Source organism: Felis catus, chromosome B4 (assembly GCF_018350175.1).
Source record: "Felis catus isolate Fca126 chromosome B4, F.catus_Fca126_mat1.0, whole genome shotgun sequence".
Lineage (NCBI taxonomy): Eukaryota > Metazoa > Chordata > Mammalia > Carnivora > Felidae > Felis > Felis catus.
The window spans coordinates 36,607,599-36,632,109 of NC_058374.1; the positions used below are offsets into that span (position 1 = coordinate 36,607,599).

The window sequence follows — 24,511 nt, forward strand, 5'->3', positions numbered from 1 at the left end:
CCTGGGTGGCTCAGTCAGCTGAGTGCCCGACTCTTGATTTTGGCTCAGATCATGATCCCAGCATCATGGGATCGAGCTGAGCATGGAGCCTGCTTAAGATTCTCTCTCCCTCCCTCTGTCTCTCTCCCTCTGCCCCTCTCCCACCCTAAAAAAAAAGAGTCACATGCTCCACTGACTGATCTAGCCAGGTGCCCCCGGATTTATAATTTTTAATTAAATTTTATTATGATAACATTTAGATAACATAAAAATGACCATTTTAACCCTGTTTAAGCAGCTCAGTGGCATTAAGCACATTCACATTGTGGCCCCACAATGGCCACTATCATCTCCAGAACACTGTTCATCTTCCCAGATTGTAACTCTGTGCCCACGAACCACCAACTCTCTTTCTGCCCTTCCTCCAGCCCCTGGTAACCTCTAATCTACTTTCTGTCTCTGTGAATTTGCCTGCTCTAGGTCCCCCATAGAAGAGGAATCACACAACATTTGTCCTTTTGTGTCCATCCTAATCACTTAGCATAATGTCTTCAAGGTTCAGCCACATTGTAGCATGTGTCAGAATTGTCTGCCTTTTTAAGGCTGAATAATATTCCACTGAGGGATATTTTGCTTGATGCATTCATCCATTGCTGGCCACTGGGGTTGCTTCCACCTTTTGGCTGTTGTGAATGATGCTGCACAAGTGTACAAATATCTCTTTGAGACCCTGCCTTCAATTCTTTGGGGGATAAATACACAGAAGTGGGATTGGTGGATCATATGGTAATTGTATGTTGAATTTTTTTTTTTAAGTAGACTCCATGCCCAGCGTGGGGTCCAACATGGGGCTTGAACTCTGTTACCTGGGCTGAGATCAAGAGTTGGACGCTTAACCGACTGAGCCACCTAGGTGTTTAATTTTTTGAAGAACCACCATACCGTTTGGGGGAATCTTTGAAAGAGCCCCATGAGCTGCATCCTGAGAAGATGAGGAAGATCCATGGAAGGTGGAAAGGAAGGAGCCTGGGCTGAGGGCCAGGCAGGCATAGACCGCTATCCATCTGGTCATGGCCAGGATGCGAGATTCCACATAAGCAGCATCCCCCTCTGTGCCCCTGTTTCCTTTCCATTCGTTTATGGAACACATTTTTATTGAACACCTAGAATGCTCCAGCCACTCTTCTAAGCACGAGGATGCACTGATGATAAAACAGATGTGGGCTGTGTTCTCGTTCAGCATCTGTATAAAACGTGGACAGTGATCTCAGGAACATATGAAGGGGTTCGCTCAGTGTCTGACTCATCATAAGCACTTAATAAAGGCTTCTTTCCTTCCCTTTAACTCAGCAGCTGGATGATCAAGGATGCTGTATGTTCTCATATAAATAACCTCTTGTTGAGGTATTCGTATAAATAACTCTCTTCTAGTTCTCATTTTTAAAATTCACAGAGGGTCACTGTGAACAACAACAACAACCCCAAGGGGTGCTTTGTGTGAAATGAGAGCTGTGTGCGGTGAAGGGGAGGAAGAGGCAGGCACTGGTGGCCTCACCAGTTTGGGTCAGCTTGCCGCCTCTGGGCTGGGAGGCGTTAGGAGGCGCAGAGGGGAGCTGGCGGGGCCCAGGTTTGCCCTGGTAACTAAAGTTACCCACAGTCAACAGTGGCTGACGCAAACCTGGAAACAGACAGACACATATCAGCAAACCTCAAAAGGCATCCCAAGAAAAGCTGGTGAGAGGCACGGAACGTAAATGATGGAGTTTCTCCACCAACCTGGCCCAGCTGCCAACAGCTGGGATTCTGTGTCCTGGAGACTCAGGACACATTCCTTCCCAGACTTGCTGGGAACACATCAGACCTTGAAACCATCCCTAGTCCACACCTGAATATAGTGACCTCCAGCTTGCAGACCAGCGTAATTCCCAGCCCCTGTGTTTTCCTAATCTGGTTGCTACATATGGAGGAAGAGAAGAAAACAATTGTGTGTGTGTGTCTGTGTGTGTGTGGTGGGATCTTTTTAGGCAAAGGGAGGAAATGGAAGAGAAAGAAAATAAGGGCAGCTGCTGGGGAAGGCTGGGCAGGTTTGGGTTGGAGAAGCTGTCTCCATGGGGCAGATTAGTGGCAGGTGTGGGTGAGGAGGGCTTAGGTAGAGCAGCCCAGCCTTCCTTCGGTCACGGGCTATCTCCCAGCTGTCAAGAGGAAGTGTGACCCATCACTACAGCCTGTGTGAGCCACCTCTGGGCCCTCATTTCATATGCAGGGCTTGAGGCACACACCTCTCTTTTCTTCCTCTCTCTCTCAGGAGGGAGAATGCAAAGAAACTCCGGGAGGAAGTAATTACATTTAATAGAAGCCCTGCTTTGCAGACACAGATATCCAGGCAAGAATATTTAATCGCTATTTACAGAGGCACCCACAAACACACATATATGGGAAATTGTGCCGAGGGGATTAGATGGAGTCCAGCCGGACCCACCCCCACGTTTCAGATCTTTGAAGGTTGCAGAGATTCTGGGCAAAGGCCCTCGGTGCTCCCAGGAGATTACATGAAGGAGACTTAGAAGAATGCTGTGGCTAGTCCCCAGCTATGATTTTTTTTAAGAATACATTTTATTTTATTATTATAGTAATCTCTACACCCAACGTGTGGCTCAAACTCATGACCCCAAGATCAAGAGTCTCTGTTCTATTAACTGAGCCAGCCAGGTGCCCCTGTGCTGAAGATTTTAACACGTTATAATAAAACCAATATTTTTATTAAGATAGGAAAGATGGCTGAATTCTAGCTGACCAGAAGAAGACCAGTGTGGTCCTGTGTCTACTGACCACAGCTCCTGCCTTCCTGCCCCCACCAGTGTTGCCTGTGGGTCCTCACCAGCCCCCTCAGATCAGAGATCTCACAGGGGCCAGCTCAGGGATGGAGGGCTTATGTCATGTATAGAATGGGGTGGCTTATGCCAGGCACCACAGGGCTCTGCAGAGGCAGGCTCTTGTCCTTGGCTGGCTTGTGTTAGAGACAGGAGATGAGACTCTTCAAGTTCAATGACACAAAGTCACAAGAGACTCTACTGGTGCAGAAACGTCCTCAGAGCTGAAACAGATGGAGGACGGGAGCTGGGCTAAGTGTTAGTGAAGTGCCCGGGGTTGGCAGAGCCATTTTAGGAAGACATCTTGGAGCTGAACTTGGGCTGGAGCTAAGAGTGGTTCCCTCTGCACTGTAAAATCTCCTCCTCTTGGTCCCCTCCACTCTGATCCCATCCTGAGTTATGCTGCTCACTGCTGATTCATGTCTTTGTTCTGATCCCTCAACTGGATTCAGAACTCCTTGCACACAGTGATTTTGCTTATATTTCTGTGTCTTGTGGGCATAGTCCCTGCCCCCAGTAAAGGGGCAGCTGATCTTTGGAGGAGGGAGGCTGCCTCAGGTTGGGTGGAGAGGGCTTGGTAGCTGAGCGGCTGGGGCTTCCCTTTCCCGCTTGTCTCTCAAAGGCAATTTGGGCCAGTTCTGGGACTGGCTGGACTACAAGTTCTGCTGCCCTGCCATGAGTCCTTCAGGTATAAATGAGTCTCCATTTGTTAAGGAAACAGTAGGAAAGGTAGAAAAAAATTCAGTACCCTGAAGGCCTTACCTGGGCTCCGGCCGCATCTCCTCACTCAGCCAGGGTGTGTGGCTGGATCGGAGCGTGGCAGCCCCCGCTCCGCCTTCCATAGGTTGGATGGCTTGGCTCACTCCCACTCACTGTCTTCCTCTACTTGATTCCTTCTGGATTAGCTCAGTGTAGCTTTACCCCAAAGACTCTGTCCGAGTTGGCAAGAGTCACACATTGGGCTGTTTGGCTTTTAATAAAGTTTATGATTTAAATCTTGTGCTCTTAACACCTTCTTTGCAAGCCTCAGAGGGAAACAGAAATGTTGAGGTTGTTTACTTATTTCCTTCATAACATGGAGACCCTCACACTTGGCCAGAGCCTACATATACGTGTGTGTGTGTGTATTAACATAGAGTTAGGGTGTATGGCTGTATGTATACACATACTCAGAGGGACAGGAGGAACCTTTAGAAAGACTGGCTGCATTTCAGTCCTTGGCAAGTTCCCAAGACTTTAAATGAGCCCTTCAGCATGAAGATTTTCCTCTGAAGAACTAATACCTGCATTAGATTCTGAGTCTTTGCTCCCTCACCAAGGTCAGTGAGGTCCAGAAGGAGCCCTTATCAGACTTCTTAAGAGCCAGTGGAAGGAAATAAAAGCTCAAAGACACCAGAGGACCCAAGCAAAGAGTTCAGCACAGGGGAGAATAGAAAGGCCCTGGTAAGACCCTCAAACGGGATCTCGAGGCTCGGAGGTCAAACCTGAGCTGCTTTTCTCCCAGCTGTTTGTGTCTGAGATGCAATAACAGGGAGGCTGCTGCTCCCTGGCCTGGCCTGGAAACAAATAATCTGACAGAAGAAGCAGCCGACGGGACTCCCCATGACATCAAGTAGCTCTGGCACAGGCTTGTTCTGACCTGTCCTGCCCACAGGGGAAGTTGGGTTCATGACAGATGTCTGTGTGAATATTTCGGGGATTGATACATTTCCAGTGACATAGGCTAAAACCTGGCCAGCTGTGGAAAAGCGTATCCCAGAATACAAACCTCGAGGGAAGCCGACAATGGAGCGAACCAGCTCAAAAGGCTTCGTAAGCTCTGGAGTATGTGCTATGGGCCCGCAGGGGAGCCAAAAAGGAGGCAGACACATTTCCTGCCCTCAGGGGCCTTCCCGGCAGAGGGGACAGGGAGAAGAAGACAGGGACAGAGCAAAAGGAAATGGAGGTCAAAGTGTCCTGTCACTTCTGGGGTTGAATGGGGACAACTCGAGTGCCTTTTGCAAGTTTTAGTCCACGTAGGAGAGCTCAGAGGTATTGGACCCAGGGTTTGTTTGCACGCTGCGGCCTGGACTCCACGACGTGACGTCCTGGCCAAAGAATCCAACGTCGGGCTCCAGTCTCCCTGGGTCTCTTTTGTCACAGTGACTAACAGGCAGGGCAGACAAAGCTTGCATTCAAGAGCCCATCCCTGCAGGAGGATAACACGGCCCCAGCTGATGAGGCAGGCACATTGGCATCTGGGTTTTTTTTCCTCCTAAAGCAGAAGCAATATGATTGTTGGCATCTGGCTCCCCTGGGGGAGGGCACTGCTGCCTAAGCCCGGGGGCCAGACTCCCAGAAGGCAGGCCCAGAGCTGTCTGATGTGCTTTCCTGAGTTCGGGCAGGGCTGGGAGGGAGCCTGGGACAGGGGGAGGGGGTGGAGGTGGGTGGCGATTCCCCCATTTGAGACTCCCCATTCCAGGCCTCAGTTTTCCCATCTGTAGGATTCCACACAGTGGGAAATAGCACTTGTAGGCTCTGGTCAGAGTGAGATGAACTTTTAAACAGGTGATGGTTCATTTTCAAGTCTTGAGGCAAAACAGTATGTAGATTTACTCATAGGCCACGGGGATAATTCTACCCTACCATTGGTGGGTGCTGCCCAGCAAGCGGTTCCCAAGCAAGGGACAGCCCCCCTCCCCCCCACCGAGCTTATTAATGCAACAAATAGCTGCTGGGTGCCTCTCCTGCACTTTCCTGTGTGCTATCTTGCCTCACTTCACCATGCACCTGTGAAGTAGACACTGTTATTTCTATTTAAAAAATGAGGGGCACCTGAGTGGCTCCAGCTCCGTCGGTTAAGTGACTCTTGATTTTGGCTCAGGTCATGGTCTCATGGTTTGTGAGTTCCAGCCCCGCATTGGGCTCTGGGATGGCAATGTGGAGCCTGCTTGGGATTCTCTCTCTCCCTCTCTCACTGCCCCTCCCCTGCTCTCTCTCTCTCTCTCTTAAAATAAATAAATAAATTTCAAAGAAAAACACATTAAAAAAGTGATAAAACTGAAGGCCAAAGAGGTCTAGTGAATTCTCCAAGGCCACACACCTAATGAGCAGTGCAGATAAGACGAGAACTTAGGTCTTCTTTCATTTTCAAAGCCAATGAAAATGAATTCATTTTCATTTCCACGTGCCGATCCCTACATTGCCCTTGTTCTCTACCCAGTAAGAGGGATAAGCATCGTGTTCCCCACAGCCATTTGGCCCCACAGACGCTGTACTTGGGCAAGGAGCTAGTGTGGCCCAGAGACAGCCTCCCTGGGGTAGCACAGCCTCTCCTGGACAGGTGTCCTTTCAGAAGCTTCGTGTGGTGGGAATGTCCAGGAAGATAGACTGGCTTCTTGAGTTTTCTTCTTTCCTAGAGTCAGATGACTCCTAAAGCTGTAGGATCTTCCTGACATCCATACTTATGATAACGATCAAAGAAAAACTTCAGTCACTCATTCACCCTGGAGCCTGCCCTGTGTTTCCAAGGTTGCTGCCTTTGTCCACTTGGTTCTCCATTTACCTGGACGCCCAGCTCGCTGTCATGGGAGGGACAGCAGGGCCGTAGCACGTCACACAGAAGTTCTCATCGCTGGGCTTTGTTCCCAGCACATCTATGCCACACAAACACACAGTAAGGAGTTCAGGGATGCCACCCCATTAAATTGTGCACACAACTCCAAGATTGCAAATGGACTCCCTCCAAAGCTTCATTTCCGACAATGCTAAAGAATACAATCATAATAGGGGCACCTGGGTGGCTCAGTAAGTTAAGCATCTGACTTCGGCTCGGGCCACAATCTCATAGTTTGTGAGTTCAAGCCCTGCGTCAGGCTCTGCTGACAGCTCAGAGCCTGAGGCCTGCTTCGGATTCTGTGTCTCCTTCTCTCCGCCCCTCCCCAATTTGTGCTCTATGTCTCTCAAAAAATAAATAAATGTAAAAAAAATTTTTTTTTAAAGAATAAAATCATAATAAAAAAATCAAGCCCAAGACAAACCAAAAAGGAACCACCTCTTGAGTGTGAATTCCATCAGGGGCCACAGAGGTGGCTTTTTGGCATGGAAACTCTGCAGACATTTGGTGGACATTTTTTCCTCATGTCCAACACTCCCTCTTAAATGAACATGGTTCAAGTTCTTCACCCTCACAAGCAAGGTTGAAGGGCTGGGGGCACTGAGACTGAGAGACGGGAAGGAGTGTTAATGCAGGAAGGGAAAGATGAAGCATGCTGTCGTGGCACAGCTGGAAGCAAGACAGAGGACCAACGTGAGGATGTGCGGATCCCTCAGTCACCCTGTGAATGTTGCTTCTGGTGGGGCAATTACTTCTTCCATCAGACATGGCAAGGGAATGGTCTCTGTGGACAGGGAGGGCTGACGTGGTATTACCAAGGCTTCAAACCTCATTTCTTTCCCATCAAGGGCCGAGAGCATTCATAGTGCTCCATTGCCTGATTCTTGGGGAGAAATGGCGCCCAGAGCTTAAGAGCACAAAATCCTGTGTGACTCATCCATCCTGCTTGTGAAAGAGCAAGACACATTATTTTCCTCTTCCTTTGAACACCCGCAGCCCCCAGGCTGGCCTCGATGCCTCACACCCTGCAAGGCTAGCAGGGAGTCTCCTCAGAGTCCCGGATCCCACAGAGCCTTCTGGAGAAGGGAACCAAGGACAAAGATTGGCAAACAGACGGACCCAGGTTTGACCCTAGGCCCATCACTTCTTGGCCTTGTAACATTGGGCGATTTCCCTCCAACAGCTCCAGCTACAGCCTGCTCCTATCTCCAGCAGCCTCCATGGTCACTAGGACTGGAGACTTCCTGGAGTTGACCCACCCAGGTGCTTTTCTTTTTCTTTTAATTTCTTTCTTTCTTCTTTCCTTTCTTTTTCTTTCCTTCCTTCTTTCTCTTTCTTTCTTTCATCAGCTCTTGTTGTGGCTGTAGTTATGGTCACTGGTGGTGTGGGTAATGCTCTACCTTGCCTTCCTTTCCAGGAAGGTAGAGATCTCTCACAGTATGGGCCCATCCAACCTCCTTTTAAGCCATGTTTGCGGCCTCCCTGTCTTCTCCTCCATGGTTTTGAGCCAAGCAGTATTTGACCTATTGACATTAGACTGCTTGCTATCCCCAAATACATGGTGTCCTTTTCCACCTCCCTGTTTTTGCTCAGGCTCTTTTCTGCCTTCTCCATCCTTGAACTCCTTTGCTGGCAAAATTCAGTTTATCTTTCAAGGTCAAAGTTGAAATTCTGTGAAGAGCATTGCCTGCTCCTCTGTGTTCCCACAATTTATTGGGATTCGTCCTGTACTGACTGTGAGCTCCTTAAGAGAAGTGGCCACAGGAATGGGCTGAAAAGCACAAGCTCTGGAGACAGGGCTGGGTTTAAACTCCAGCCCTACTACTTACAGGCTGCAAGACCTGGGGAAAGTTGTTTAACTGGCCCGCGCCTCATCTGTAAAATGGGGGTAACAGCACCTACCTCATAGGATTGCTATGAAGAGGAGATAAAACGTGTGTGGTGCTGAGAGCTGAGCCTGACACATGGGAAACGTGCCCCAAGCTGGTATTACTTGCATGGCTGGTACCCAGAATACAGCAGAGCATGCACACTGAACTGAGTGCTCTGCTGGCAATTTGTGAAGGTGGGTTACTTGGAACCTTGGGGAAAAGGTGCATGTGTGATGACTGGGCAAGTATAATTGGAGGATGTGACTCTTGAACTCAGGAAAATTCCCAGCACCCGCAATCACAAAATGGTATAATGAAGCCGGTGCACCCAGCCCCCAGCTTCAACAGTTACTGATTCGTGGCCAATATTTCTGTACTTATAACCTGCTCCTCACCACCTCTCAACACACATACTGGATTATCCTAAAGCAAATTGCAGACAAGAAAAAAGCAATTTTATGCTTTACACTCTTAAAGGAGCTTTCAAAAGGGAAACACATAATCATATATTATCCTCATTATGGCTGTGGCTTGTGACCTCGATGAAGGCGGCCTTATTTTCAAGGGGAAGGTTGAAAAGAGGGTGAGAGATCAAGGGGCAGCCAAGGGCTCTGGGCTGGGAAACCAGGGCTTTTTCCAGGACATCTGGGAAAGCTCGTGGATCTCAAACCAGTTCAGAACACTCCCTCACCCCCGGATCTAGCTAGTTCTTAATCATCTTTGAGCCAGCCTGGGACATTCCACCTCAAAAATCAAATAGCAGTCTTTTCCCAATTCAGAGAAAAAAAAAAAAACCAAGTTAATGGATGGAATTCTCAATTGCAAGTTCTCTTCTCACATATTTTCCTTAAACCTTGTGGTCTCTGTGTCCATTTGTCTGCAACTGAGTGCTGGTAGACCGCAGAGTGAATAAACAAATAGTGAAATAAGATTAATGGAAAACCCTGGAAACAGCTGACCAGTGTAATCTGACAGCTTCCTGTGGACACATCTGCTGGCGGTTGGGATTTTATATCCTGCAGTATGATACACGTTCTGTAAGTGGAATCACTCCTGCTTTGTGACGAAATGACGAGCAACGTCAGATTTCCAGTCCTGCAAATAGCACGGCCTCCCAGGTGCTCCTCCACCTGGTGGGACTTCTCAGCAGCTGTGCCAGCTGGAGGCAGGCAGGGCTAGAGCCCAGGTGCTGGGAGAACCTGCCAGGAGGGGCGACGTCTGACTCTCCTGTCCAATTCCCAAGTGCCAGAGCACAGTGGGCAGCAGTTTCCATGGGAGAGGGAGTGCATGCAGCAAGCAGGTTGATTCCCTTGTGGAGTAGACGCAGAAACGGAGCTAAGTAGAAAGCGAATTCTCACAAAGAAGTCCCCCAGAGTAACTTCTTATTGAGCGTAAGACCAAGACAAATACCAAAGCTGGGGAATTTTCACACACAGGTTCTCTAGCTCCTTGACTCTTGGTATTGGCACCTTCTGTTGGTTCCTACAAACCCCACATCCCTGAGCTAATACATCAGATGCACCCCTGTGAAGCCCGAGTCCCAGTTAAAAAAAAAAGTTCATTCATTTAGAGAGGGCAAGTGAGCATGAGCAGGGGAGGGGAAGACAGAGAGAGAGAGAGAGAATGAGAAAGATCCTCAGTAGGCTCCCCTCTGTCAGCGCAGAGCCTGACTCGGGGCATTGATCCCACGAACCATGAGATCATGACCTGAGCCAAAATCAAGAGTCAGACACTCAACTGACGGAGCCGCCTGGGCGCCCCCTTAGTCCCAGTCCTGAATGAAACCACCTCAGCTATGCCATGGCTGCTCCTTCACCTGAGTACAAGCTCTGGAAACGCAGTTAGATGCGGAATGGGGAAACTGGCTCAGGGCCTAGCATGTAAGGGAGAAAGGAAGGTGGAAATTGACTTTGAAAAGCAATTCAGGGGGCTCCTGGGTGGCTCAGTTGGTTGAGCATCTGCCTTCGGCTCAGGTCATGATCTTGTGGTTCATGGGTTAAGAGCCCCATGGCAGGCTCTGTGCTGACAGCTGAGCCTGGAGCCTGCTTCAGATTCTGTGTCTCCCTCTCTCTTTGTGCCTCTCCTGCTCACATTCTCTCTCTCTCACTCTCAAAAATAAACATTAAAACAAAATTTTTTTTTAATTAAAAAAAAAAAAAAAAGGAACTCAGGGGCTGCCAATCCAGAGTTCAGATGGGAGCCTGAAGGAGGCCTACTCATTTGGGGGCATCACCCCGCCAGGCCCTTCAGGACTGAGCCAGCCTTGGGCTCCTCTGGCCCCACCTTAACCTGGAGCCCCACTGGTTCTTGGCTTACTTACCAAAGTGTTAATCTCTGGGAGACCACTGGCTTCTCCCTGCTTTTCTGGCATTTGAGGACTAATCTCACTTGGATAATCAGGCTGAATGAGACTCAAAGAAAGACACAGCACACAATTTTTAAATAACTTTATAATTTCCTGATGGATTTAGTTTGTGAATAAAAAAGAAAAAATGGACAAAGTGTTTACAATAATTATCAAGGCAAAGTTGACTATAACACAATTTCTTTGTAATGTCATTATCCTGTCAGTAACATGACTCTGGCCATCACACACACACGCAAACACACACGCACGCGCACACACACACACAGTTGAAGGCAGCAGGTGCATCTGCATCACAGACACCATCATTGCGGCTGCTACTGTCACCAAAAGGAACTCAAGCTAGGAGTCAGTGCCCAGTGCTCCTCAGCTCCTCACTAAAGTGCAGCTCCCCTCTTCCAAAGCAGAGGGGGCGAGTCCCAGGGAGACCCCCGAGTCCCCATCCTGGACATCCCGGTGTGCTCAGCAGGTTCCTGGGCTAGTCGGCTAGTCCTGCGTGGGCAGACAGGCCAGAACGGATGGTGTGTTGCCCTCAGGTAGGTCTGGCTGCATTGGAGCGTGAATGCAATACTGGTGCGGTGTGGAAAGAAGGGCTGGGCTCAGAGCGCTTGTTCTGGCCCGGGGCGAATTCTCTGGCTTCAGCAGGGTTCCCGTCCTTTCCTGATCAGGGCATCTCTAGGGCCAAGAGAGACAGCCTGGGCCTGGGAGATGTAGGGTCTAAAAAGCTTAAAGGGGAAGGAATCTAGGGACTGAAGCCAGAAGGAATTGAGATCTGAGTACAATTCATTCACCTGGATTGCAGGCTCCAGGCTGGCCACTGCTTGGCCCATAGTGGATGAGTCACTGGATGATATAGCACCAAGTGGGCAGGAAAGAGGTTCTGTGGCCTGTACAGGGCTGCCGGGTGTGGCGCTTCCGAGTCAAGCCTAGGTTACCACACAGTATTAGGCACACTGAGCTGGGACCAATGTGGGTTTGAGGGTGGTTATGGGGTCACAAAATTTGAAACCTCTACCCAGGGGTCCTGAGGATGTATAGGAAATCTCTGGCACAGTGGGGGCTTTCTGAGCCCCAGATTCCAATTCCTTTTACTCAGCAGTTGTCTCTTTCACTCAGGCAGTCCCCTACCTAGAGTGTGGTCATCGTGTTTCCCAAGTGGCTAGCCCAGGTGCCACCTAAGCCAACTTGGGAGGAGGGGGAGGAGTTGGGCTGCCCCATAGCTTGAATTCCTTTATTAACATGATATCATTTTGCATTTTTAAAAACACAGCTCTTTAACTTTTCAGTTCTACAAACTACTTTTTAATATCTTAATAATCTCAACAATGGACACAATGTAACTGCCCCAATGCTCTGAGCCACACAGACAATATCGACAAGCAGAGAAACAAAGAGGAGGTGGGATGGGACAAAAATCCGCTCCCCCCAAATCAATCCCTAAAACCACCTTTCCCCCAAAAGAGTCAGAAGAAATACCTACAATAGGGTCACAGCACTCACCAAACACGTTGGAAGAAATCAGGAGACGCTTGGTTACAGTTTTGACACTAAAAAGTTTGGAAACAGTTTTTGCTTAAAAAGAGTAAATAAAGACAGCCATTTTGTTCAGAAGGATTTCCCTGTAATGTGTGTGTGTTTTTGCCCAAACATTCCCCTAGTCCGCATGGGGAAAATGCCAGATTCTTTTTAGAACATGTCTTTGACCAGTTCAAGTCGCTGTTCTGAGAAGCCCAGGGACTGGCAGTGATGGAGGGGTCGGCCTTGCAGGCTTGCAAAGGGTAGCATCCACACCACATCTACTGTCTCCTTACCTGCTTCTCCAGTTCTGAACTCCTGCAGGAGGGACATGAGGCTGGGGAGGCAGACGTGGGAGTTACTGATATTGCTGACACAGGGCCCATGGTAACTTAGGAAGTGCCACATGAGGGTCACATTCGATGCGACAACATATTCTTTGATTTGCTCTTTCCTCAAAACCCCCGAGAGGGGAGCCAGCGGGCCTATGCTTCACTGCTGGGGTCAAAGGGGAGGGCAGGATGGTTCTGGGATCAGCAGCAAATCCAAATGCCAATCCTGAATGTCGCAGGGGAGGGATGACTAATAAAACTTTGTAATGACTTCCTCTTCTCTCTGGGGAGTGGGTGAGCCAATGAGCTCCCGTGGAAAACCAAACAGACTTTTATTGACAAAAGGTGTCAAGTCCCACTGCTACTACTGACACCAAAGGCAGTCTTGGGTCCAGTTTGCTTCACTAATATTTCTAAAGACCAACTGTAAGGAAGAGAGAGAAGCACTTCGATCTTTGTTAGGTTATAAGGTACTAGGTTAAAGGTTAGAGCTGAGATGGATTTAGGGATTCCCATTCATATTTCTTAATATATTAAAGCCTATTTAAAATCTTTTCCATTTCAAATAGTATCCAAGTCTTTGTAAATCTCAATTCAGATACTTCATCAAGAACTCAATGAGTACCTGGAATAGAGGTATATGAAAAGATGAGAAAATCACATTGTATTTCTTCAGCCCCACATTGGATTCCACTCACTCTTCTTCATCTTGTCCCCTTTCGTGATGACCTTGATCTTTAGGTGCTAAGGGGCAACTAGACTTGCCAATGGAACGGATGAGTTTGGTGAACATAATAGGCAATGTGCAGTGAGCTTTCAAGGCTCTAGACCTTCGGCAGCAGTTGAGTGACCTAGTGAAACCATGAACACCAGAAGAGTGTCATGCAATGATAAGTCTTTGTGTGATGGGAATAGTGCATTTAGTAAAAGTTGGCTCAATGAGTTATCTCAACTCAAGAAGATACTCTAAGTGCTGGACACTGTATTAATTTTGTCCCTATAACATACAGTCAGGTCATGTTCACTACTAAAGTTTAGCCAGAACCTACTTTCATCTAGAACCAAACAGTCCCCAGAACCATTTGAGATGCTAGAATGACCACCCAAGAGAAATCAAGGAGATCCCTGCTACGGTTCACAGAGACCACACAGATAATGTTTGCCCCAGATATTTTTCTTACTAGAAGTATTTGTCCAGAGGACTTCAATAAAGTTTTGGAGAAGAAGTAACAAGAAGGCTTGAAATGAAAAGGGGAAGAAAGGTAGTGCAGTGAGAGTCATGCACCAAGTGGGCAAAAGTGACAGGCATTGTATTTGACAGCAAAGACAGAACGAGCAGGACCCAGGGAGACCTGCTGATGCCTTCCCTTGCCAAAGCTGCTAGAGAACAGCCAGAACCAGGCCACTTCTTTGTGGATGGCCTCTTCTCCTGCCTTCTCTGTTCTGCCGTAGTCCTGTGAAGGCTATTATCATACCTCAGTTCCTTGCATTATGGTAGATAAAGTGAGATGCTAATACACCAGGCTTAAAATACTGGGGGCTATCTACATGATTTATGGGCAGTGCAATAAATACATGGAATTGAGGTGATTGACCACAAACGACCACCACTTACTATCTTACCCCTACATCTCCCACTTCCCCTGCTTCTGGCCAGCCTGGCTATCAGGAAGCATCTCAGTAAGAAGTTTATGAGCAGAGTCCACTTAAACCTTCGATAAGAAACAGTCTACAGCTTCTCATAGGAGAGGCTGTTTTACAGCAGGGAATCAGGGCAGCTGGAGATATGACCATATAAGTTAATGGGACAGTCAAGGGCTGCTGGTGGGAAGATACTGGACTGAAGGCTTGTGATGACTTTACAGGCAGCATCATTCTTTGGGTGAGTAACTGGGGAGGGGGAAAGGACAAAACGCAAGACAAAAGCATTTAGCCCAGCAACTCTTATCAGAAGATGTGAGTATCTGGTGGGCGTCTGGCTGGAGAGGTGGTTAAAGGCTACATTTGGGTTAAGTGGTCTCTTTCTTGGTGCCTGATTATTTATTTACGACTGTCATTGTCTAAGCCTGGGAAAAATGCCCCTCAAAATGCCAATACCTTCAACTTGATTTGCAACTTTAGGGTCAATTTTTTGATCTGCAACATGGAGCTGGCCAAGTTCCACGTGGTGTACACAGATGTGTGAAGAAAACACTATCTACTACTGCAGCCCCCCTAAACACTATACTCCTGCAGGGTAACGACGACAAATAAAAATCCCGAACCACCAAATAAGATCCTGCAGGCAAGTAAGTGACTCAGCTCCCTGCCCCTGAACTCATCAATTACATTATAGTGAGAAATGCTCATCTGTAAAACATTTTTTTATGAAAAAGATAACTTCTACTCAGAAGGAGTAGGGAGAGGATAGGTATACCTTTTACTGCTTTGACTCAAACAAGGTATGTCTCAGAGTCCTTTACATTTCTCCCTCACTAAAAAGAGACTTTTTTTCAAGGATGGATACCTAACAGTGACTTGCACATAGTAGGCATTTCATACATACTATTTGAATGAAAGAATGGAGGAAGGAATGTGTGTGGGATGAGAAACATTCATTTGTGCCAGAAGGGAGGTTCCAGACAATGCACGAGGCTATGGTTATGGGAGTGCACATCAAGAGTAAAGCTAAAAGGGTAGAAGGTGGGTCATAAACTTCAGCAACTGCTGGGCCGCAAGAGCATACATAGAACATGGATGGTGGGAAGGCAGAAGCATTCTTTAGGGGCTCAGGGGACTAGAATGCTGATGAGGGAGATGTTTAGGAGAAACCAGCCTGGGCCCAAGGAGCGGTCATCTTCTACAGAAGCAGAGCAGCAGGTGGTTGATGGCAAGGTTCGTGTCAAACCCGTCTTCTCTTTCAGACTGAGATGTATAATCTGACAGATTAAGTATAATAAGGTCAAAGGTCTTAAACAAGAGGGACTGGGGGAGAACTGTTCACACCATCTTCTTATTAACTGGTTGAGAAGAGCAAGGATGAGTGAGACAGACAGGACTGGGTGAAGACTCCAAACTTGTGGTATTAGTGTTCACTAAGCCCTCATGAGGCCTGCTTGCAGCTCCCCTGCATAAAACATTACATGTGAAAGTGAGCGAAAGAAACAGTAAGAAGAGTCAGTTTCTCTTTGTCCCTGTTCTCTCTTTTCCCCCTCTCTCTTTTTAAGATTTTTTTTTAACCCTTTTAGGAGAAAGCACCTGTTGTGATATTAGAACACTCAGCTCTCTGGTCCATGGGGAAGTTTCTTTCAATATGTTGAACTCCAAGGAGATTCCAGATTTAGTTCTCATGTCAAGGACAGAAGGTAAACAGGCTATCTACTCCATGTCCCACTGTAAGGGCAGAACCACCAGCTTCCACAGTCCTCCACTGTTGACGACCAGATGGCAGTTCTTCACGGAAACTTGGCCACTTACCTACCCTGGACATCAAGAAAATTAGTGTAGAGACAATATCCAAAGTAGAAAGGCAGAGTTAAGATGAGAGCTGTAGAAAGGGTGCTGGAATCATACTTGAAGGACCAACCAAGATGGGATACAGTTTGTAGTGTTTGCTGGGTGCCAGAAGCTCCTGGGAGCCTGTTCCTTCCAGCTCTTCTTTCTTGGCACCTGGATTTACTATAGCAGGCTGCTGGGCTGGCTACTCCCCATAAAGCAGGGTCAGGATGACTCTTCCAATGCGTTGACCACTTGCTCCAGGATGTCGGGGCAATGATCTGCTATCTGCTGGAGAATGGCATTGGCAAACTCCTGCAGTTCTGCATTGTCCCGTTCACCTTTTTCTAGCTCATTCTGAAGCTGAAAGGGAAAGAAAAGATGGATTTCAGATAAAATAAAATTATCCTGTTTGCACTGGGTTAAGAATTATTGTCCATGAATAAAGAAATTGCATTTCCAACAACATGGATGAACCTGGAGGGCCTTGTGCTAAGTGAAATAAACCAGACAGAAAGGCAGATACTGCATAGTATCACTTATAAGTGGGACCTGGGGGGAAAAAGTCAAACTCACAGGTTGCTATCAAGGGCTGGAGGGTGGGGGAGATGGAGCAGGTTGGTAAAAGGGCACAAACTTTCAGTTATAACATGAATAAGGTCTGAGGATCTAATGTATAATACGATGACTACAGTTGATAACATCATACTGTAGAATTAAATTTGCTGAGAGTAGAACTTAAGTGTTCTCATAAGGGGAAAAAAGGAAGTATGTCAGATGACAGATGTATTACCTCGACTGTGGGAATCTTCACAATGTCTATCAAATCATCATGTGCACTTAATAGATCACAATTTTGTCAATTAAACCTTAATAAAGCTGAAAATTAAAAAAAAAAAAAGAGAGGCACTTTCTATGTGAAGTCTTCCTGCATCAACGTTAACAACCAGGAAAGTGTAAACGTTAACATCAAGTGTTTGTTCGTGAAGGTGTGACTAGTTCACCAGTAATCTGCGGAGCTGGAGCCCCAGCTCCAGTCCCCTCATTCCAGGTGGAACATTCTCTCCACTGTGTCCCAATGTCACACCTCTGTCCAGGATGGGGAAAGGGATACATGCATGACCTCAGGTAGGATCTTAATCTTGTGTAATGGTTCTCATCCTAGGGAAACTTACAATTTAAAAGACTTTCCCCATTTGCTATATACCACTTTTGTTCAGTACATTAGACTATCTGCTCATATAGCTAAAGAGATTATTTTGAGAAACATTTAAGATGCTTAGAAATATAATTCTAACTTCCTGTTGTTTCAAACACTCTTTTGAACATTCCTTCAAGCATTAAAACAACATTTATTGAGGGCCTACTACTTGCTGAAAGATGGAACGGATCTGGTCTTTTCCCTGAAGACCCACTGGGTTAATGGAAGAAAACACACAAACAGATCATTACAACACAGGATGGTAGGGGCCATGGCCGAGGCTCAGACATGCACTGTAGTGGAAGACATAATAGGGCTGTTTGCATCCTGGAGGAGTGTAAGAAGATGCTACTGTAGGCAGTATGTGGTGTGAATCTTGAAGGCTGAGCGGGAGTTTGCTGGGAGGTCAAAGGCAGAAGAGGCTTTCAAGCACATGAAACAAGGGCAGGTGTGTAGGGCTAAGAAAGGGCGTGGGACCTTGGGGATGAGGGAGTTTCTCAGCATGGCTGGAGCATAAGGTAAGGGGGCTGGGCAGAGAGTGACAGAAAATGAAGCTGATTATGCTAACTAATTTGGATGTAAATTAAAAAAATAAAATTAAAATAAAATAAAAAATTAAAAATAAATTAAAAAAAGTAAATGAAGATGAGGACACAGACAGGGCCAGACTGTTTGTAAAGCTAAGGAGTTCAGATTGAATCTGGTTAAAAAACAAAGAAAGAAACACCCACAAAAAGGAAGTCCAAGAGTTTTCAAACAGTGTAGTAACATGGTCAGCTTCATTTTTTTAGAAGAGACCTGTGAAGATAAAAACATGTTAGCCTGAGTGGAGGGAACACTAAGCTAAAAGAAGTTTTGTGGCAAGCCCAGGTGAGAGTTAAGGAGGGCTAACATGGGGGCACCTGGATGGCTCAGTCGGTTAAGCTATCTGACTTTGGCTCAGGTCATGATCTCATGGTTTGTGGGTTTGAGCCCCCACGGCGGGCTCTGTGCTGACAGCTCAATAGATTGAGCCACCCAGGTGCCCCTGTTTTAAGGACTGAATGAGCTATTTATATAAACTGCAGTACAATACCTGACACACAGAAAATTATGTATGTTAGATGTTGTTACAATTATTGTTGAATAGGTAAGATTACCTAGACAGAGCATGTAGATTAAAAGGCAAATAGAACCAAGTTTTTTTTTTTTTTAAGAACCAAGTTTTAATTATACTGCTGACAGAATCCACATGCTGTGAGCCAAGAATTAGCATGCTGCGTCTTCAAATATATCAAAAAGTTGGGAACAGATTTTGCAATCTTTATTCTGTTAAATGTTGACTGAATACCAGGACATGCAAAGACCAGATTTGGACTACTCTAAGTCTTGACGCATCTCAAGGTCTGACTGTGTCATATGAATATGAATCTCTGAAATGGGGAAACCAAAGAAGCAAAGTGTCTTTTAAATACAGCTGCAAAGAATATAACCCAGAAATACTGCTAGGTGAAAAGGCCACTATTCTCAAATCTCTTGAACAGAACTGAAGTCAATCACACAAAGTAACAGAGGAGGTTGTGAGGTTGTATTGCTTCAGTTTCCCATCTCAGTCCTTCCTAGGAATATTGTGAACATCTTTGGTTTATATTCTGAGTCGGGTATCTGCACTTTACTCTCTACAAGTCACATATTCATTTCCTATGAAATATTTTTCTAATTTGGCTTCTGCTAAGCAGATAATCACGAAGTTACTTAATGGATTCATTTTAGTTTAAAAATTTTCAGTTTTTTTTTCTAATTCAAAAAGTATTACGCATGCATTGTAGAAAAATTTTAAAACAAAAACACCAAGAAAAAAAATTAACTGTAATATTAGCATCAGGAGATAACCACTGCTACATATTTTGTCATATATTCTTTGAGACTTTGTTTTATTACACACACATACACACACACACACACACACACACGTGTAATTTTAGAAACAAAATGGCAATGATAGTATATAGATTATTTGTGAGCTGATTTTGTTTTCACCTAAAAATATACTACAAATACATTTCAGACCAAATCCCAAAGGCTCTTTCAGAGCTTGCTAACTAATTCTAAAATTTATCCCTATGTATAAATATACAACAGGAACCAAGAAAATATTTTAAAGGAAGAAAAACAATGTGTAGACTGGCTTACCAGATTACAAAACATACTGTAAAAAGCCACGAATTAGAAGAGTATTGTACTGATGAAATTAGATCAATGGGATTTAGAATATGATCAGGAGGCATTTGAAATCAGTTAACTGTATTAGGTCAACTGGGCCCAGTTGTGGTCAGATTCTTGCTCATATCATATATAAACATAAATTTGAAATTACCTAAAGATCTAAGTTTAAAAATTATACTGTGAATTCATATTCTTCTCATGTGCATACAAAACATTCTCCAGGATAGATCATATGAAAGCCACAAAACAAATCTTAATAAATTTAAGACTGAAATCACATCAAGCATGTTTTCCAACCACAATGATATGAAACTAGAAATGTTACAAAGTGAAAACAGAAAAATTCACAAATATTTGTAGATTAAACAACATGTGACTGAAAAACCAAAGGGCCAAGAAAGAAATCAAAAATTACTTGAGGAGCGTCTGGGTGGATTAGTTGGTTAAGCGTCTGACTCTTGGTTTTGGCTCAGGTCATGATCTCACGGTTTGTGGGTTCAAACCCTGAATCAGGCTCTGTGCTGACAGTGCAGACCCTGCTTGGAATTCTCTCTCTCTCCCTCTCTTTCTGCCCTCCCCTGCTCGCACTCTCTCAAAATACATAAATAAACTTAAAAAAAATTACTTGAGACAAAAATGAAAATACAACATACCAAATCTATGGGCTCAGTAAAAACAGTTCTTAAGAGGGAAACTCATAGTGACAGATGCCTACAGTAAGAAGCAAGAAAGATCTCAAACAACCTAACTTTATACCTCAAGGAATTAGAAAAAGAACTAAGCCCAAAGTTAGCAGAAGGAACAAAATAACAAAAAAGACTAAAAAAACAATAGAAATGAAATTGAGACTAAAAAGACAATAGAAAAGATCAATGAAACTAAGAGCTGGTTTTTTGAAAAGATAAATAGACCAAACTTTAGCTAAATTTACCAAGAAAAAAAGTAAGAGAACTCAAAATTGGAAATTAAAGATGAGATGTTATAACCTGTACCAGAGAAAGACAAAGAATCAAAAAAGATTACTACAAAAAATTATATGCCAACAAACTGGACAACCTAGAAGAAATGCATAAATTCCTAGAAACATACAACCTACATAACTGAATCATGAAGAAATAAAAAATTGGAACAAACAGATTTTTAGCAAGGGAACTGAATCAGTAATCAAAAACCTCCCAACAAACAAAAGCCCAGGACCAAATGACTTCACTGGTGAATTCTATCGAACATTTAAAGAAGAATTAATACCAATCCTTCTCAAACTCTTCCAAAAAATAGAAGAGGAGGGACAGTGCCAGACTCATTTTACAAAGCCAATATTACTGATACCAAAATCAGAAAAGATACCACAAAGAAAGAAAATTGTGGCCAATACTGCTGATGAACATAGATACAAGATCCTCAATAAAATATTAGCAAACTGCATTTAATACTACATTAAAAGGATGTACACCATGATCAAGTGGGATTTATTCTAAGCATGCAAGGATGCTTCAACATCTGCAAATCAGTAAAATGTGATAAACTACAGTAACAACATGAAGGCCAAAAGTCATATGATCATCCCAACAGATGTAGAAAAAGGATTTGATAAAATTCAACATCCATTTATAACAACTCTCAACAAAGAGGGTATAGAGAGAATATACCTCAACATAAATTAAAATAAATAAAGGAAAAAAAAGACAAAGGATTGGGATCAATGTATTATGAAAGTATTAGGCTTGTATACAAGCCTAATAATAGAAAAATGGGTGGAGGATATGAACAAAAAAACTCATTGAAGAAAAACAAATGGCTAATAAGCACATAAAAAATACACAACCTCACTGAGTATTAATAATTACTAATGAGTAGTTAAAGAGATACAAAGTAAACAAGATAGAGTTTTGTTCCCCCTATCACACTGGCAAAAGACTGTTAATCCGTGTTGGTACAGATTTGGGGAAGTGGGTACTTTGATACTGCTAAGGGATGGAAGGACTTTCAATTTTACTCTCTATACGTTTTTTTTTTTTTTTAATTACAGTTGACACACAATATTACATTAGTTTCAGGTGTACAACAGAGTGATTGAACATACCTATATGTTTATGCTATGCTCACCACAAGTGTGGCTACCATCTGTCACCATTACAACACTATCACTATACCACTGACTATATTCTCTATGCTGTACCTTTTATCCTCATGACTTATTCATTCCATAACTGAAAGCCTGTATCTCCCACTCCTCTTCATCCATTTTGCTCGTCACCCATCCCCATCCTCTCTGACAACCACCAGTTTGTTGTCTGTATTTATAGGTCTGTTTATGCTTTTTGTTTATTCAATTGTTTTGTTTTTCAGATTCCACATATAAGTGAAATCATATGGTGTTTGTCTTTCTCTGACTTATTTCACTTAGCATAATGCCCTCTAGGTCCATCCATATTGTTGCAAATGGCAAGATTTCATTCCTTTTTTACAGTTGAGTAATATTCCATTGTATATAATGTGTATGTGTAGATACATCTCTCCCTTCCTCCCTCCCTCTCTTTATCTTCTTTATCAATTCTTTATCCATTCATCTATTGACAGACACTTGGATTGCTTCCATAATTTGGCTATGGTAAATAAAGCTGGAATAAACATAGGGAAGAATGCATCTTTTCAAATTAGTATTTTCATTTTCTTTGGGTAAATAGCCATTAGTAGAATTACTTAATCATATGGTGTTTTTATTTTTAATTTTTTTGAGGAGTCTCCACACTGGTTTCCACGTTGTACCAATTACATTACTTCCAAGAGTGCACAAGGGTCTTCTTTTCCCCATAGCCTCATCAACACTTGTTACTTCTTGTCTTTTTGATTCTAACCATTCTGACAGGTATGAGGTGATACCTCATCATGGTTTTGATTTGCATTTCCCTAATGATCAGTGATGTTGAACACCTTTTCATATGTCTGTTGGCCACCTGTATGTCTTCTCTAGAAAAATGTCTAGTCCTCTGCCCATTTTTAATAAGATTTTTAATTAATTAATTAATTAATTAATTTTTTTGGTGTTGAGTTGTACAAGTTCTTTATATATTTTGGATATTAACCTCTTACTGGATGTATCCTTTGCAAATATTTTCTCCTATTCAGTAGATTACCTTTTTGTTTTGTTGATGGTTTCCTTCATTGTGCAAAAGCTTTTTATTTTGGTGTAATCCCAATAGTTTATTTTTGCTGTTATTTCCCTTGTCTGAGGAGACAAATCTAGAAAAATGTTGCTAAGGCAAAAATCCAAAGAAATTACTGCCTGTGTTTTCTGCTAGCATTTTTACAGTTTTAGGTCTCAGATTTAGGTCTTTAATTAATTTTGTTTACTCTATATACTTCTATATTATTTAATACCACAAGCAGCATCAATTTTATAAGAAATTTGGATAAAAAGATATAATATAAATATTCAAAGCTGCATGTGTTTTTAAACATGTAATTCTGATATTCCAAGACTGAAAAGGGGCAAACAGAAATGTATAGAATATTCATTCAAAAAGTATTGATTGTTTTGCCAATGAAAAGGAATTTAGTTCTGATACATGGTATATAACATGAACCATGAAAACACTATGCTGAGTCAAATAAGCCAGTCAACAGAAGACCACATACTGTATGATTCCATTTTTATGAAATGTCCAGAATAGGCAAATCCAGAGTCAGAAAGTAGATTAGTGGCTGCCTAAGGCTGGGGTGGGATGGGGTAATTGGGAGTGACTGCTAATAAATATGTGTTTCTTTTTAGAATGATGAAAATGTTTGACAATTGATGTGGTGACAGTTGTCCAATTCTGAGAATGTACTAAACCTATTGAATTGTACACTTTAAATAGGTGAATTGCACGGTGTGTGAATTACAGCAAAATAAAACTGCGAAGACAGAAAAAAAGGAAAGAAGGAAGAGGAAGTTTCTTGAAGAGTGTGGCTGTTGAGATGAGGGCAGGAAAGAGGGTCTGGAGAAATACTATGAACTATTCACAGAGGCACAGAGGAGGAAATGTACTTGGCTGTTCACTGAAGTTCAGGAATACAGGAATTACTGGGTCTTGACAGAAGCAGTACCAGTTCTTTGAAGGTGACAAAAGGTCCTTGGGCTGGCTAGGCTTGGGCACTATCCCTCAGACGACCCTCACTCTATTACATGGTTTCAGTGAAGCCACACCTAGGGCACTGCGTTCCATTTCAGGCACCTTATTACCAGAAAAATGGAGACAAACTGGAATGAGTTCAAAGGAAAATGGCAGGCATGACTAAGAAGCTGAAAGGATCATTTTATGGGGCAGGATTAGAACTAAGTAGTAGACCTGAACTAACTGAAGACTAAGCGAAGGGAATGCGATTATTACCTACAAATGTCAGGAGGGTGTACACAAGAAGCTGGAGGAGTGGTTTAGCAGTGGAGGAGAAAGTATAAGTAGAAGTGGTAGAAAAAGATTAGGGGGAAAAAAAAACAGAGGCAGACTATAGGCTATGCTTTTTCCAAGGGCTAATGAATGGTTTGCCTGGGAAAAGGTGTTTAAAAAGAGGATCAGAAGAATCAAATAGTTCAGAGAAGGAAAAAAAGAGTTTAGAGAAGGAAGTGTTCCTTCATTAGCTGGAGGTGCTTTCCATCTGGTGGAGCTTTCTCTATTCTCCAGGGATTATGCATGGTTTGCGTTTTATCTGAAAGCAGTATTAGATGTGGGCATGGCTGAGCAGGGAGAGAGTTTATTGGCACTTGATCCAATATATGCTAAGATTTCCTGTCTTGAAAAAAATCTCAAAGATCATTTTTTTGTGTGAAACCTGAATTATATTTAAAATGAGGCTTTTTATTTTGACTTCGAAATGCAAAGCTTTAGTCATTCTGAAGTCAAAGGAGTACAGGAATGTGTGAGAGAAAAAAAAGACCACTTAGGAAAGAAAGGCAATGTGAAGCCATCAAACTAAAAATGTAGACAGATGTGTTATACAGCACAGGTGTGAAAACAAATCTTGAAATATATTAGTACCTTGTTATTTTAAAATATTTCTTTAGCATACACATCGCATGTTTAAAAAAGGAAGTTTTTATACGGTATCAGTATGTAGTGGGTCC

The 24,511-nt window shown here is 43.9% G+C and overlaps 1 protein-coding gene across 9 annotated transcripts in view; it reads right to left on the minus strand.

Moving 5' to 3' along the window:
- Positions 1-10,747: 10,747 nt before the first annotated feature.
- ERC1 (ELKS/RAB6-interacting/CAST family member 1) overlaps positions 10,748-24,511 on the minus strand; it is a 515,425-nt gene continuing 501,661 nt past the window's right edge. For all 9 annotated transcript variants that reach the window (XM_023256613.2, XM_023256607.2, XM_023256611.2 and 6 more), the window contains one exon: positions 10,748-16,364. In XM_023256613.2, the coding sequence (XP_023112381.1) occupies positions 16,227-16,364 (138 nt within the window). In that variant the 3' untranslated portion in view covers positions 10,748-16,226. The remainder of the gene's footprint in view (positions 16,365-24,511) is intronic.